Raw genomic sequence first — 14,205 nt, forward strand, 5'->3', positions numbered from 1 at the left:
GCTAGGAGCCGCATCCGTATTAAGTGTGAACCTAGCCGAAATGAAACGTAATGAGGGAAAAGAGCTTGCCTGTTCTGATCTTCTTTGAAAAAATGCTAGTTACATGGTCATCATGCTGATTGTCCAACTTCAATAATTTCTGAGTCAGTGACCCAGAATAAGTATGCAGATTGGGAGTTCCAACGCCAGTTTGATATCACTAGTGGAATACTTGTTCTGTGATTCAGAATTTTTTGAAGTTCAAGGATCAACATGACAGCCAGGAAAATAACACTTTCAGAAGGAGAAGAGTGATGGCAACTCTTATTTCCCTCAGTACAAGTCTGAGGCAAGCAAGCAGCAGAAATGGAGGCTGTGAGGCTTCTAGCTGGGTTAGGTTGGCCTCTAAGCAGCAGGTGCAATAAAAGAAAAGGGGGATAATATCCCATGTTCCAACCTCGATACGTGAAGCAAGTGTGGCACTAAGCTCCCATCTTTGATAGGCTGCTTGGGCGGCTTCTGGGAAAAATTCCCCAGCGGCGCTAAAAAAATGAAGAGGAACAACTCACATGGGAAGTTAAGACTGAAATTCTGGAATCATTTCATCAAAACACAGAATAAAGAGTGGTGTATACGACAACCCAGGGCAGCCAGGTCAAATCAGTCAGTTTCCAACTGCTTACCATGACTGAGCAGGTGAAGGCTTCTGATTCTATGGGTTGTTTTATATCATCATTCACAACAGTAACTGCTTTGCCTGAATTTTTCAGGTCATGCTCCGCTACCTTAATGGAAGAGAAATATGACATTTGCCATTGCTGACCTGTTTCTGAAAATGCTAACTGCTGTTGCTTGCATACTTTTTGAGTCACTAACCTAGAACAAACTTGCACATTAAAATGTTAAAACTCCTGATCTGCTTATGTTTTGCAGGTCATTGACTCATAAGTTATTATAGCCACTGGAGAAGCATGACTCCTGGGCTATGAACCTTTTCAGAAAGAGAGGTCAGCAATTAGAGCCTTTTACACTTCTCTTATGCCCTGTACACACGGTCAGACATTGATCAGACATTCCGACAACAAAATCCATGGATTTTTCCCGACGGATGTTGGCTCAAACTTGTCTTGCATACACACGGTCACACAAAGTTGTCCGATCGTTATGAACGCGGTGACGTAAAACACGTATGTCGGGACTATAAACGGGGCAGTAGCCAATAGCTTTCGTCTCTTAATTTATTCTGAGCATGTGTAGCACTTTGTGTGTTGGATTTGTGTACACACGATCAGAATTTCCGACAACAGATTTTGTTGTCGGAAAATTTTATAGCAAGCTCTCAAACTTTGTGTGTCGGAAATTCCGATGGAAAATGTGTGATGGAGCCTACACACGGTCGGAATTTCCGACAACAAGGTCCTATCACACATTTTCCATCGGAAAATCCGACCATGTGTACAGGGCATTAGTACAGGTTAGCACTAGGCCACATTTACCCTTGATCTTGTATGATGTAGTGCATGTTCACCAACTTTTTCATGTGTTTTGAAAGTGATTACAACAGTGTGCAATGTATGTGCTAATGTGCTAAGGGGTATGTTGCCATTTATTTTAAATCGCACCCCAGCAGGCACATAAAAAAGCAAATGCACCTAATTTTCAGCGCATTGCAATGCATGCAGTAAAAAAGCATTCATTGCCTTGCAGTGTGCTGGAAAAAATAAGTCAAGTGTGTTTTGTGATCCCTATACATGGCTTATTAGCCCACTGCAACATATAACAACATCTGTTCCCGTCCGCCTGTAAGACCGAGAACTGAGCGATCAAAGACCGTTGATCGCTCAGTTCTCACTCTTCAGTGAGCAGAGAGCAGTGACTGTAAGTCACCGGAGGGGGCAGGAGCTGTGTAGGGGGCAGGACCGGCTGGGTCGGACTCTCAGCTGTGTTCAGAGGCTGAGCCAGCTGCCAGGCCAGGCATCTGGGTGGATCCCACCGTTAAGTTGGAACCTCCCCAGATCCTGGTTTGGCTGAGTGACGTCAGCCAACAGCAGACTTTAGCCCACTGTCAGCTGAGTATGGGTCACAGGAGTGCACTTCTATGACCCACAGGAGAAGTAGGGCCAAAAAGCTTTGGCCCTACTTCTACTGTAATATGCACAGAAATGTAAATGGGGCTTTAAAGTGTTATTAAACCCAAAACCAAACATTTATTATATTGCAGCTTGCATTTTCTTTTTTAGCCTTTTTTTTAATTTTATTTTCACCTGGTGATCCTGTCAGTGAGTCTGTTGTTTTTCAGCAGAACAGTGGGTTACTTCGTGGGTTGAGACAGACCCACAGCTTTTATTTATTTATATAAAATTTTTATTCCCCCCAAAAAAATGTATTGCTGTAACAGCCTTAAAGTGTTAGCTGGAGTCTGGTTTGAATTTATTAGTGTATATACTGTAAATCTGCTCAATATAACACTTCCATTCCCCCAGACTGGTCATGCTGCTGTCCAAAGGTGTTTCTTGCTTTTTCACCCAGAACACATGTGTCAAACACAAGGCCCACAGGCCGAATCTGGCCCGCCTGGTCATTTCATGTGGCCCTCACACCTCTCCTGCAGCTGCGGCACCCCCCTCATCTCCACCCCTACTTTGTCTCAGCAATTGGCAGTAGAAAGGGAGACAGAACTCCTCTGCCAGATCCTGCACTTCTCTGTTCAGCCATGGAGTGGCTCGTCTCGCCTCCCCCCCAATCTCAGTAGTCGGCAGCAGAGAGGAGGACAGAACTCCTCCTACAGATCCCGCTCCTCTCTGTGCAGCCACAGCACCCCCTGATCTCCCCCTTCCCTGTACTCAGCATTCAGCGGACTCCGGCAGCTGACTCCAGCCGTCCTCTGGTCCTCCTTCAGACCCTGAACTTTCTGCTTCCTAGCTCCGTCCCCAGCTTCTTACAGGCAGCAGCACGGGGGGGGGGGGGGGGTGCACTGTGATGTAACAAGGGTGGGGTACTCATAACTTCTGATGGTGGGGGAACTCTTGAGATCTGATGTAAGGAAGGGGCGGGCGCTATGGACATCTAGTCTTACAGATAAAACCAGCCCTTTGAGGGCAACCAGAATGCTGATGTGGCTCGTGATGAAATTAAGTTTGACACCCCTAATCCAGAGTATAGGCATCCTAGAACGGGGGGGTGTTATTGACCAGATCACCATGTGAAAACAAAGGGGAAAAAAGCCTATAAAAAACTAAATACAGCCACCACATCTTATGATTGGTAATTTAATACCGCTTTAAAACCCAGCAACAAAGTTGAGAAAGGAGCTGCTGAAGAGCCTTTAAGGACTCACAATAATCTCTATATGCATGCTTCCATCTTTCTATGTAGACCGGTGGACTGTGCAGACCAACAGCAGCTCTGTATATACAGTACATCAGGCAGCACAGTACCACCAATACAATACTCCAGGACTTTATTGGTTCAATGTTTTAAAATTGTAATCAGTAAAATAGATGTGATATAGGGGGAGGAGCCTGTGCAATGGTGCATCAGCATTTACATGTGTCTGGGATTTCACAATCCATTACTGCCCTTTGCCTGTGTAATTAAATAATCATTGTGGAATATGAAAAACAATAACAAATTGCATAAAAAACAGGTTCTAGCATAGAAAGGCATATAAATAATATGAGAAACTGTAAAAAATGATAAACTGTATTCTGCAATACAATAATATATAAGCAGTTGATACATACTCATCATCTCCTCCACACAGGTTGAGCAGAGCCGTCTGGTACTCACCGGATGTGTCATTCTAAAATAAAACAGCACTTACTGTAGATAAATAAAACTTTACAACAGATCCAACCAACTAACGTCTTCTAAAGGTGCCCATACAAGTGCAGATTATCGGCAGAGAAAAGTGATTTCTATACCATTCCTGCTGTAGATAGAACCTGCCTTATTTCCTGGATGGAGGATGTCCTTACTGAACTGTCCCTTATCTGCCCCCTTTATTCATTGGATCTCAGTTCTGTCATTGAGGCTTAGCATCACATGTGGACATTACCTAGGGTAGTGGTCACCAACCAGTGCTCCGTGAGAAAATTTTGGTGTTCCCCAGGGGTTCTGTCGCAAATCAGCATTGTGGTGAATGTATGCCGCCCAGTGTTGTTTCCAGTGTTGTTCTAAATGCACGCTAACAGTCAATACTGTCAGTGCACATTGATACCCGATGCCTCCTCTGTAGTTCCTGTGAACTCAGAGGAGGGTGCCGGGAGTAGTGCAGAGGGTGGGAGGCGAACAATGAGGGGACTTCCAATGGCAACGCTGATCACAGACTGTGGGAGGGAGCATGGAACTTGAGCACATGGCTGGATAAGAAGGTGAGATCCAATGATGAGTCTGTGTAAGGCAGCTGTGTGATGCAGATTGTGGGGGCAGAGAGTCAGAGCATTGTGTGTATAAGGCAGCAGTGTGATGCAGAGTGTGAGGGGGGTGGGCAGAGTGTCAGAGCATTGTGTGTATAAGGCAGCTGTGTGATCCAAGGGGAGGGGGGCAGAGTGTCAGACTATTGTGTGTATAAGGCAGCAGTGTGATGCAGATTGTGGGGGTAGAGAGTCAGAGCATTGTGTGTATAAGGCAGCAGTGTGATGCAGAGTGCTGGAGGGGGGCAGAGTGTCAGAGCATTGTGTGTATAAGGCAGCTGTGTGATCCAAGGGGAGGGGGGCAGAGTGTGATGCAGAGTGTGTGGGGGGTAGAGAGTCATAGCATTGTGTGTATAAGGCAGCGGTGTGATGCAGAGTGTGGGGGGGGGGGCAGAGAGTCAGAGCATTGTGTGTATAAGGCAGCAGTGTGATGCAGAGTGCGGGGGGGGGGGGCAGAGTGTCAGAGCATTGTGTGTATAAGGTAGCTGTGTGATTTAAGGGGAGGGGGGCAGAGTGTGATGCAGAGTGTGGGGGGGGGGGGTAGAGAGTCAGAGCATTGTGTGTATAAGGCAGCAGTGTGATGCAGAGTGGGGGGGGCAGAGAGTCAGAGTATTGTGTGTAAAAGGCAGCAGTGTGATGCAGAGTGTGGGGGGCAGAGAGTCAGAGTATTGTGTGTATAAGGCAGCAGTGTGATGCAGAGTGTGTGTGGGGGGGGGGCACAGAGTCAGAGCATTGTGTGTATAAGGCAGCAGTGTGATCCAAGGGGTGGGGGACAGATAGCCAGAGCATTGTATGTATAACATATGTAACATTCATGTTAGTGGTCCACGGGATTCAAAATTATGAGTTTAGTGGTCCATGAGGTCCGAAAGTTTGGTGACCACTGGCATGCTGCTGTTTTCACAAAGCTACAGTATGTGTAGCCCCTTCCACCAGCCATAATCTGCCTGTATTGCACAGAGAAGCCCAGAGATCCAGTGATAATATCACTAAGGTGAAAATAAGACATGTATTGCAAACAGAAAGATTTTATTTAAACATTTCGTTAGCATGTTGATGAGGTAGGGGGTCAGAGAAGGAAAAATATAAGCAGATTAACATACCTCACAACATTTTGAGATGGGAATGAGGGACACCTACTAACAAACGTATGTAGGCACAGGACACGCCCCCTGCCACACCCCCTTAAAGGAGAATTAACCAAAAAAAAGGTTAATTAAATCCACGAGGGCTTTTTTTTACCACAACTATTCCTTTATATTGGCTTTTAAAATTTACAAATGCAGCAATTTAGAAATTGTATGAAAGGTTTAGCACTGGGAAACACTTATTGATAGATAAAAAGTGCATTTTATATACAACTATATAGATCAGACCAAAATGAGGGACAAATGAGAGGGAAGAGGGACAGAGGGACATTGCTCCAAATCAGGGACAGTCCCTCCAAATCAGGTACAGTTGGGAGCTATGGATTAAACTTTTAACAGAATGTATCTACATGTCTCATTTATCACATTCCTGCCCCAATGCCCAAAAGTACATTTAAAATTGCTGACCTATTATGAAAATATAGGCTAATATTAAAAAGCCATTTATTTCAAACGGCATTCAGCTGTTTTAGGCTTTTTGGCTATCACAGCAGTGCATGGCAACCATTGATTCTTTGGCACAGGGCTTGGGATTCAATGAGAGGATATAACAATTTAGGTTATGGTGAGTCCTCAGTAGAAATAGAAATACGACATGACATATTACTAGGTGCCCGGGAGCTGCATTGTCCAATGATAATTAGATTACCTTGATCATAGAGTACAAAGACTTTTCATACTGAGTCCTGAATGACTCCCTAATGTCCATCATATCGATCTCACTGCGTGACACCATAATCCGGATCAGGGTGTTGTCCGAAGTGCCCAGACCCTGAAAAAGAAAAAAGATTAACTACAATTCTAAAAAGATGTCCAAACAAAAGGTATAATTACAACAAAACACCAATGTGAAGGCAATGTCATTCCTACGTTTTATTACATGCATGGTCAAAGAGGTAATTCAATACAACGAATTACAATGTACTAAAATACAAACCATAAAAATCCTGTGTGTTCAGAAAATTGCTTACATGAGCACATTTTCTGTTATGAAACACTCTTAGGGTCAGTTCACACTGCTGCGATACCAGACATCGTATGTGATTCGCACCACTTTGCTGTGCAGATCACATGCGATGTCTGTGCGATGCGAATTTCAACCATACAAACTGTATGGCTGAATTTGCATCGCATTCGGACCAAACTCGTACAGGACCCTTTATTTGGTCCACACCAGAATCAAATCGCATGGATGTTCACACCCATGCAATCCGATTCTGCAAATCACGCTGTCTTTTGCAAACTGATTGTGGGGTGTCGCTAACTTAACATACACTCCGCAATCAGTTCACATGAATGGGATTGCGAGTTAGATGCAGAGCGAATTTGCAGCAAACCAAATTTGCTGTGTGAACCGAGCCTTAAACGGGCATTAAGTCCAAAGGCAAAAATGTAATATGTTTCTGTCTACCAATCCTTAAATGCCAAGGCTGCATTAGTTTTCCTTTTTTTCCCCTTTATGTTCACCTGGTGATTCAGCCACACACTTTCTATTTTAGGGTGTCTCCATTCTGGATGGAGGAACAGAGACACCTTTAGATAGCAGTGTTGTCAATCTGGGGACAGGGTGGTGTTATATGCACTAGCAGATTTACAGTAGTTGGACTTGACCAACAAATGGAAGCTAAACTCCAAGTAACACTTTTTAAGCAGTTACAGCTACAGCTTTATATCCTTTTGTGATAAAGGTTTTACATAAATGAATAAGAGTTGATCATTGTAAGCACCTCTGTGTGTTAAACGGTTTATCTCAGTTCTCTAACTGCCACATTTGCTGGACTAATAAAGGCAGCTGAAAAATAATAGTTTTAGGGCTCATTTACACTTGCTTCGGCTTTAACACACATTAACGACTAGTTTACAACTTGTTTGTTTTCAAAACAAGGCTTCGGGCACAATTTGTTAAAGCTCTCTGAAGGCTAGTCAAAGCTCCTGTCACTAAATAAAATGGTTAGCTTACAGTCCTGTTTACACCTTGCTTTTGCTTTGCTTCGGCTTCGCTTCAAAGGTTATACCCCATGAAGCTTTAGTGGTGCATCAAAGCATCTTCAAAGCCTCCATAGAAGTCTATGGCAAAGCTCACTTGAAGCCCCACTGAAACCTCACTGAAGCCCCATCGAAGCTTCACCAAAGCCTCATCGAAGCCCCATCGTAGCCTCATCGAAGCACCAAGCAAAAGCAAGGTGTAAACAGGACTGTAAGCTAAGCATTTTATTTAGTGACAAGAGCTTTGACTGGCGTTCAGAGAGCTTTAACAAAGCGTGTTCAAAGCCATGTTTTGAAGCAAGTGTAAACGGGCCCTTATGGGCAGATCACCAGGCAAACTTAGAGCGGGACTAAAGGGTGAACACCTACCTGCCCAACAGAGTCCTTTGCAGGTGCTGACATCTTCTTCTGAGTGCCAGTTTTTGGGCCTCTTCATTAGCTGGTGGGGGAGGACATGACTCCAGCGCATGTGTAGGAGCTTGTCATCCTAGTGATCAGAGACTGGCCCAGCACTGAGAAGAGAGGACAGCAGGCAAGCAGGAAGGGGCATTTTATTGAAGAAGATACAGGGCATGTCTCTTCTGCAATATAAGCCTGCCTGCTCCTTGTTTCTTACAGTAGAACTTCAGTTCCACTTTAAAGGAAAAAAGAAAACAAATGCAGCTACTATATTTAAGATTTGGTAGGCTTCAATATATTAAAGTGGTTGTAAAGGCAGAAGGTTTTTTTTCTTAATGCATTCCTTGCATTAAGATAAAAAGCCCTCTGTGTGCAGCAGCTCCCCACAGCCCCCCACTACTTACCTGAGCCCCCTCTCTACCCAACGATGTCCATGAGTGCCTCGGCCGTCCGGGACTCTCCCTCCCGATTGGCTGAGACACAGCAGCGGTGCCATTGGCTCCTGCTGCTGTCAATCAAACTCAGTTAGCCAATCAGGGGAGAAAGGGCGTGGGGCCACACTGCAGCTCCATGTCTGAATATAAAGATGGAGCTGCAGCTCGGCTCGGGTGCCCCCACAGCAAGCAGCTTGCTGTGGGGGCACTCAATAGGAGGGATCTGGGCTGCTCTGTGCAAAACCACTGCACAGAGCAGGTAAGTATAACATGTTTAGTATTTTAATAGAAAAAAAATGAGACTTTACAACCACTTTAAATGTTTTTTTGGATTTATTACTGTTTTAAGATTAACTAGAGCAATAAAAACACAACTTAACAATAAAACAAAACTGGGAAAGGTTTATAAATGTTATACCAGCCAAAGAAGATCCTGTTTTATAACCAACTGATTCAATAGTCATGCCAAACATTTCACTAGCGCCGCCCATTGATATATGGCAGAGCCAACAACAGTTGTGTCATTGATTACACTACTTCACTTACTTTCATTGATTTGTACAGTCTGGTAGCGAAGTAGTCCTTGATACTACGAATGCATTTTACTGAAACAAACAGAAAAACATGATATGGGTAAATAAATAGGTGATATACAGTTTTGGTGCCCACATATTTTTGCAAAGAATGTTATGTTGTCTCAAAAAAATTGTTTGAAATAAATTTATCCCAAGAAAAATACATAAGCTGCAACCTTTCACCTCCTGAAATTGTAGCTGTCGGATTGCCACCTAGCCTTAAAACAAGGCGTTCTATGTTTAACTTACCGCTTGCTTGTTCTAGCTCAGCGACTTATAAAGCACTGAAATCAGAGGATCAGTCACAGGCAACTACCATTTCAGATGAAGTGCAACAATGTTAGCCTACATGTTTGGCTATATCAGGTTTCTTGACTAAGGCATTAAATTTGGCATGTTCAGCACTGCAATACCAAAAATAATCACACAACACCAGGATTGGAGTTTAATAGCTATAGCAGCCTTTTTATTAACCAAAATATAATAACAAATAAATCACAGATAAATAACTTAATAACCTGAACACATAGTGCATCAAAGAAAATTGGAGCGACAAGGTCCTAATAGGCATCAAAACCAATACCGTACTTGCGAGTCACTTCTCAGGCCTCTGGCCACAAACCACAGACTCGGAGACAACTCGCAGGTACCCATATATCAATTGTGAGCCGTACCTCAGACGGGTCCCTACACCATACCTTTTGGGCCCATATCAACCTAAAAGGACTTTGCACCCCGCCATTCACAAAATCAGGCTCCCACAGTCGCCAAGAACCTGCACTAAATCCTACTAAATGCAGGGTGGGAAGTTGTTCCTAGCCAGCTGACCTCCTACTGAATACCAACACCTCAGTACAGCCCCCCCCCCCTCCCCGAGGCTCCCCCTTTCCTTGCCCTTGCCCCAATCAAAATAAACATTCTTGCCCCTTCAACTTAGCCCAAACTTTATTATCCCTCTTAACACAAGCCCCTTTAACTCTTGTCATGTGGATCCTTCGTCTATGGCTTTCTAATTTTACTCTGGGTCTCTCTATAAAGTGGTTGTGAGCCCTTATATATACCCAGTGAATTGACTGCCCTCAGGTGATACAAAGAGATGAAACAATTAAAAAAAAAATTAATTGGATGCAGGGAAACCTAAGGGTGGACTTTGCTAAATCCATTCAAGCTGTTAAGCTGACTATTGGAATCCATCCAATAGTCAGCTTAACAGCTAAAGATGTACAGTGTCATCTAGTTGTCGATTTCTTGAAGACATCATCTTCTGTATCTCCTCCTGGATTTTAGTTGAAGAATTGAAGTTGCTTCTATAACTCAGAATCACTGTCAGGCAAAGGATAGCACTTTAGCAAAGGACTTACCTACAGACAGCATCAGCTTCTCAAAATCTCCAGATAGTTCATTCTTGATACTCTCCTCAATACTCTTCCCAGCAACTTTCTCATACTCATCAAATACTGCAAAAGAAGACACCAATGAAGGACCAATAAACCTACTATATATATATATATATATATATATATATATATACACTGTATATATACACAGGTCCTATCCACATAAGATCTTTGTGAAAGCTTCTACTTATTCAGAGATTATAAAATGTTTATTAGCTGTGGTTCTGAGAGCAGAGCTTCCAATCCTGGAGCTCCTTTCAGTCAGTTGATTAATATCCCTGCTAAGCAGCTCCAAGTTTACTGCTTGACTTTCTCGAAAACCCATTGACATCTAATAGCCTTGTTATAGCACATTGCAAAGTAGTGCTTTTCCAAAGGAGGCTGTGTTACAGCAAAGGAAGTTAGGAAGTTCTTTTGGAGGTGACAGCCACATAGGTGTTCAGACTCAGTTAAAACAACTGGCTGGTGGGATTCCCATATAATCAGCAGGGGTGGGGTGGGGTGGAAATGGTCTTACATTTTTAGGACTAAAATGAAGACACTTTTCAATTATATATGGTAAATAGGCACATATGAAGCTATTTCTGCGAATTGGCTGCACACTGACAAGTAGTGATGGGCTCAGGCGTGTTCAGGATCGTAGTCCCAACCCATCTGAGCAATCCCACCAGGAAGCCCACTGCACCCTGCCAATCGTAGGCAGTGAGACATTTCCCAGTCTCTGCAGCTGAGGACCGGGAAATGCCTCACTGCCTATAATTGGCGGTGTGCAGTGTCAGCTTCCTGGCGGGATTGCTCAGGTGGGTTTGGACTACGATCCTGAACACGCCTTAGCCCATCACTACTGACAAGGTGCCATGTTCAGGCTGCTGGTTTAGCCCCTATGCTTTGCCTCGGAAGCAATATTATAGCTGAACTCCAGGCAGACAACTAAATCCACAGTTTACATCTATGTGTTTAAATGTTTTTTTTTTACAATTCTGTACAGCCAGCCTTGTGCTATATATGTTACAGGCAATGTGTGAAATCAGACTGTCTAAAGAATGTTTAGGCAATGTATGAAATTGTGAATTTCCCACATTGTCTGTATATATATATATATATATATATATATATATATATATATATATATATATATATATACACACATACATAGTTGTGCTCATAAGTTTACAGGCAGAATTTATGATTTGTACATTCCAACATGACAATGATCCAACACACAAGGCCAAGTCGATCTGTCATTGGCTACAGCAGAATAAATTGAAGGTTCTGGAGTGGCCATCTCAGTCTCCTGACCTCAATATCATTGAGCCACTCTGGAGAGATCTCAAACGTGCAGTTCATGCAAGACAGCCCAAGAATTTACAAGAACTGGAGGCTTTTTGCCAAAATGAATGGGCAGCTTTACCATCTGAAAAGATCAAGAGCCTCATCTACAAATACAACAAAAGACTTCAAGCTGTCATTGACGCTAAAGGGGGCAATACACGATATTAAGAACTGGGGTATGTAAACTTTTGATCAGGGTCATTTGGGTAGTTTCTGTTGTGATTATGATTTAAAAAGTGTAAACACAGTTGATTGATAATAAATGGCTTCAGCCAAACATTAACCATGAGTGAAAGATATAAGAGCACACTCTCTTATAACCGGGGATGTAGCTGTGTTCAGAATTAAGCAATCACATTCAAACTCATGTTAAATGGCAGTCAGTACACACCTGCCATCATTTAAAGTGCCTCTGATTAACCCTACATAAAGTTCAGCTGTTCTAGTAGGTCTTTCCTGACTTTTTCTTAGTCGAATCCTACAGCAAAAGCCATGGTCTGCAGAGAGCTTCCAAAGCATCAGAGGGATCTCACTGTTAAAAGGTATCAGCCAGGAGAAGGGTACAAAAGAATTTCCAAGGCATTATATATACCATGGAACACAGTGAAGACAGTCATCATTAAGTGGAGAAAATATGGCACAACAGTGACATTACAAAGAACTGGACGTCCCTCCAAAACTGATGAAAAGAGAAGAAGAAAACTGGTCAGGAAGGCTGCCAAGAAGCCTACAGTAACATTAAAGGAGCTGCAGGAATATCTGGCAAGTATTAGCTGTGTGGTATGTGACAACAATCTCCCATATTCTTCATATGTCTGGGCTATGGGTTAGAGTGGCAAGACGGAAGCCTTTTCTTATGAAGAAAAACATCCAAGCCCAGCTTGATTTTGCAAAAACACATCTGAAGTCTCCCAAAAGCATGTGGGAAAATGTGTTATGATCTCATGAAACCAAGGTTGAACTTTTTGGACTATAATTCCAAAAGGTTTGGAGCAAAAACAACACTGCACATCACCAAAAGAACAACATACCCACCGTGAAGCATGGTGGTGGAAGCATCATGCTTTGGGGCTGTTTTTCTTCAGCTGGAACAAGGGCCTTAGTCAAGGTAGAGGGAATTATGACCAGTCAATATTGGCACAAAACCTTCAGGCTTCTGCTAGAAAGCTGAACATGAAGGGGAACTTCACCTTTCGATAATAGAACAACCCAAAACATGCATCCAAATCAACAAAGGAATGGCTTCATGAGAAGAAGATTCAAGTTTTGGAATGGCCCAGCCGGAGCCCAGACCTGAATCCGATTGAAAATCTGTGGGGTGATCTGAAGAGGGCTGTGCACAGGAGATGCTCTCGCAATCTGACAGATTTGGAACGTTTTTGAAAAGAAGGGTGGGCAAATATTGCCAGGTCAAGATGTGCCATGCTGATAGACTCATACACAAAAAGGCTGAGTGCTGTAAAAACAAAAACAAAAGTTGCTTCAACCAAGTATTAGTTTAAGGGTGTGCACACTTATGCAACCATATTATTTTATTTTTTTATTTTTACTTCCCTCCACCTGAAAGATTTCAGCTTGTTGTTCAACCGAGTTGTACAGTTTAGAGGTCACATTAAAGGTGGAAAAAAAAATCTCAAATGATATATCTTTGTCTCATTTTTTTACATCACAGAAACCTGACATTTTAACAGGGATGTGTAGACTTTTTATATCCACTGTACATCTACCACACTGCACAGCCAGCTAAAGCATGTGTATATTTGGGTTTCACAATGCAGAATTCTGTATCAATTCTCAGTTTTCTGTCCACTCACTGGACTATGAATCAGAGGCATTACCTCTGTCCTTGTAGGAAAGACTTAGATGCCCTATCCTCAATACCATATTGTAGATTGACGCAGCTTGTGTACACAGAAAAAAATGCAACTTGGTGAAACTCACCAAGTCTGAGATGTGATTTGCTTCGACTTCCCAAAATGTAGATGAACTGAGCCTCATCTGTGCCAAATTTTTGTTCTCCAGCTTCAAATAAATCCTAAACACAAAGGAAAAAAATCAATTATTTCTCTGCATGATAATTGTGGGAAACACTAACATACTTATTGGGGAAGATGGTGGAAAGAGTAAAGCTGGGGTGCACTATGTGGTAGATCATAAAAAGCAATCAGATTGTAAGTTCATTATGGCAAACATAACACTAACCAACAGCTACAGTAGTTTTTGGGACTAATGATCAGATTTCTTGTTGGAAAAAGATATGACGGCTTTTCCAACGGGATTACGCTCAAGTTTGCCTTGCATACACACGGTCACGCAAAAGTTCGCTGAACTTACGACTGTCAAGAACGCGATGACGTACAACACTACGATGAGCCGAGAAAATGAAGTTCAATGCTTCCAAGCATGCATCGAATTGTTTCCGAGCATGCGTAGAAATTCTGCACGTCCGAATTGCCACAGACGATCGCATTTTCGGATAGAAACTTTTCCCGACTGAAAAATTAAGAGCATGCTCTCAATCTTTTGCTGGCTGGAATTCG

At 42.9% G+C, this 14,205-nt stretch overlaps 1 protein-coding gene across 2 annotated transcripts in view; it reads right to left on the reverse strand.

Moving 5' to 3' along the window:
* The window catches only part of ANXA6 (annexin A6), a 139,319-nt gene that overhangs the window by 50,845 nt on the left and 74,269 nt on the right, over positions 1 to 14,205 (reverse strand). For both annotated transcript variants that reach the window (XM_073621111.1, XM_073621110.1), the window contains exons 9-14: positions 13,607 to 13,700; positions 10,298 to 10,393; positions 8,908 to 8,966; positions 6,192 to 6,314; positions 3,723 to 3,781; positions 437 to 521 (exon numbers count right to left, since the gene is read on the reverse strand). In XM_073621111.1, the coding sequence (XP_073477212.1) occupies positions 437 to 521; positions 3,723 to 3,781; positions 6,192 to 6,314; positions 8,908 to 8,966; positions 10,298 to 10,393; positions 13,607 to 13,700 (516 nt within the window). The remainder of the gene's footprint in view (positions 1 to 436; positions 522 to 3,722; positions 3,782 to 6,191; positions 6,315 to 8,907; positions 8,967 to 10,297; positions 10,394 to 13,606; positions 13,701 to 14,205) is intronic.

The sequence above is a fragment of the Aquarana catesbeiana genome, linkage group LG03 (assembly GCF_042186555.1).
Source record: "Aquarana catesbeiana isolate 2022-GZ linkage group LG03, ASM4218655v1, whole genome shotgun sequence".
NCBI classification, from domain to species: Eukaryota; Metazoa; Chordata; class Amphibia; order Anura; family Ranidae; genus Aquarana; species Aquarana catesbeiana.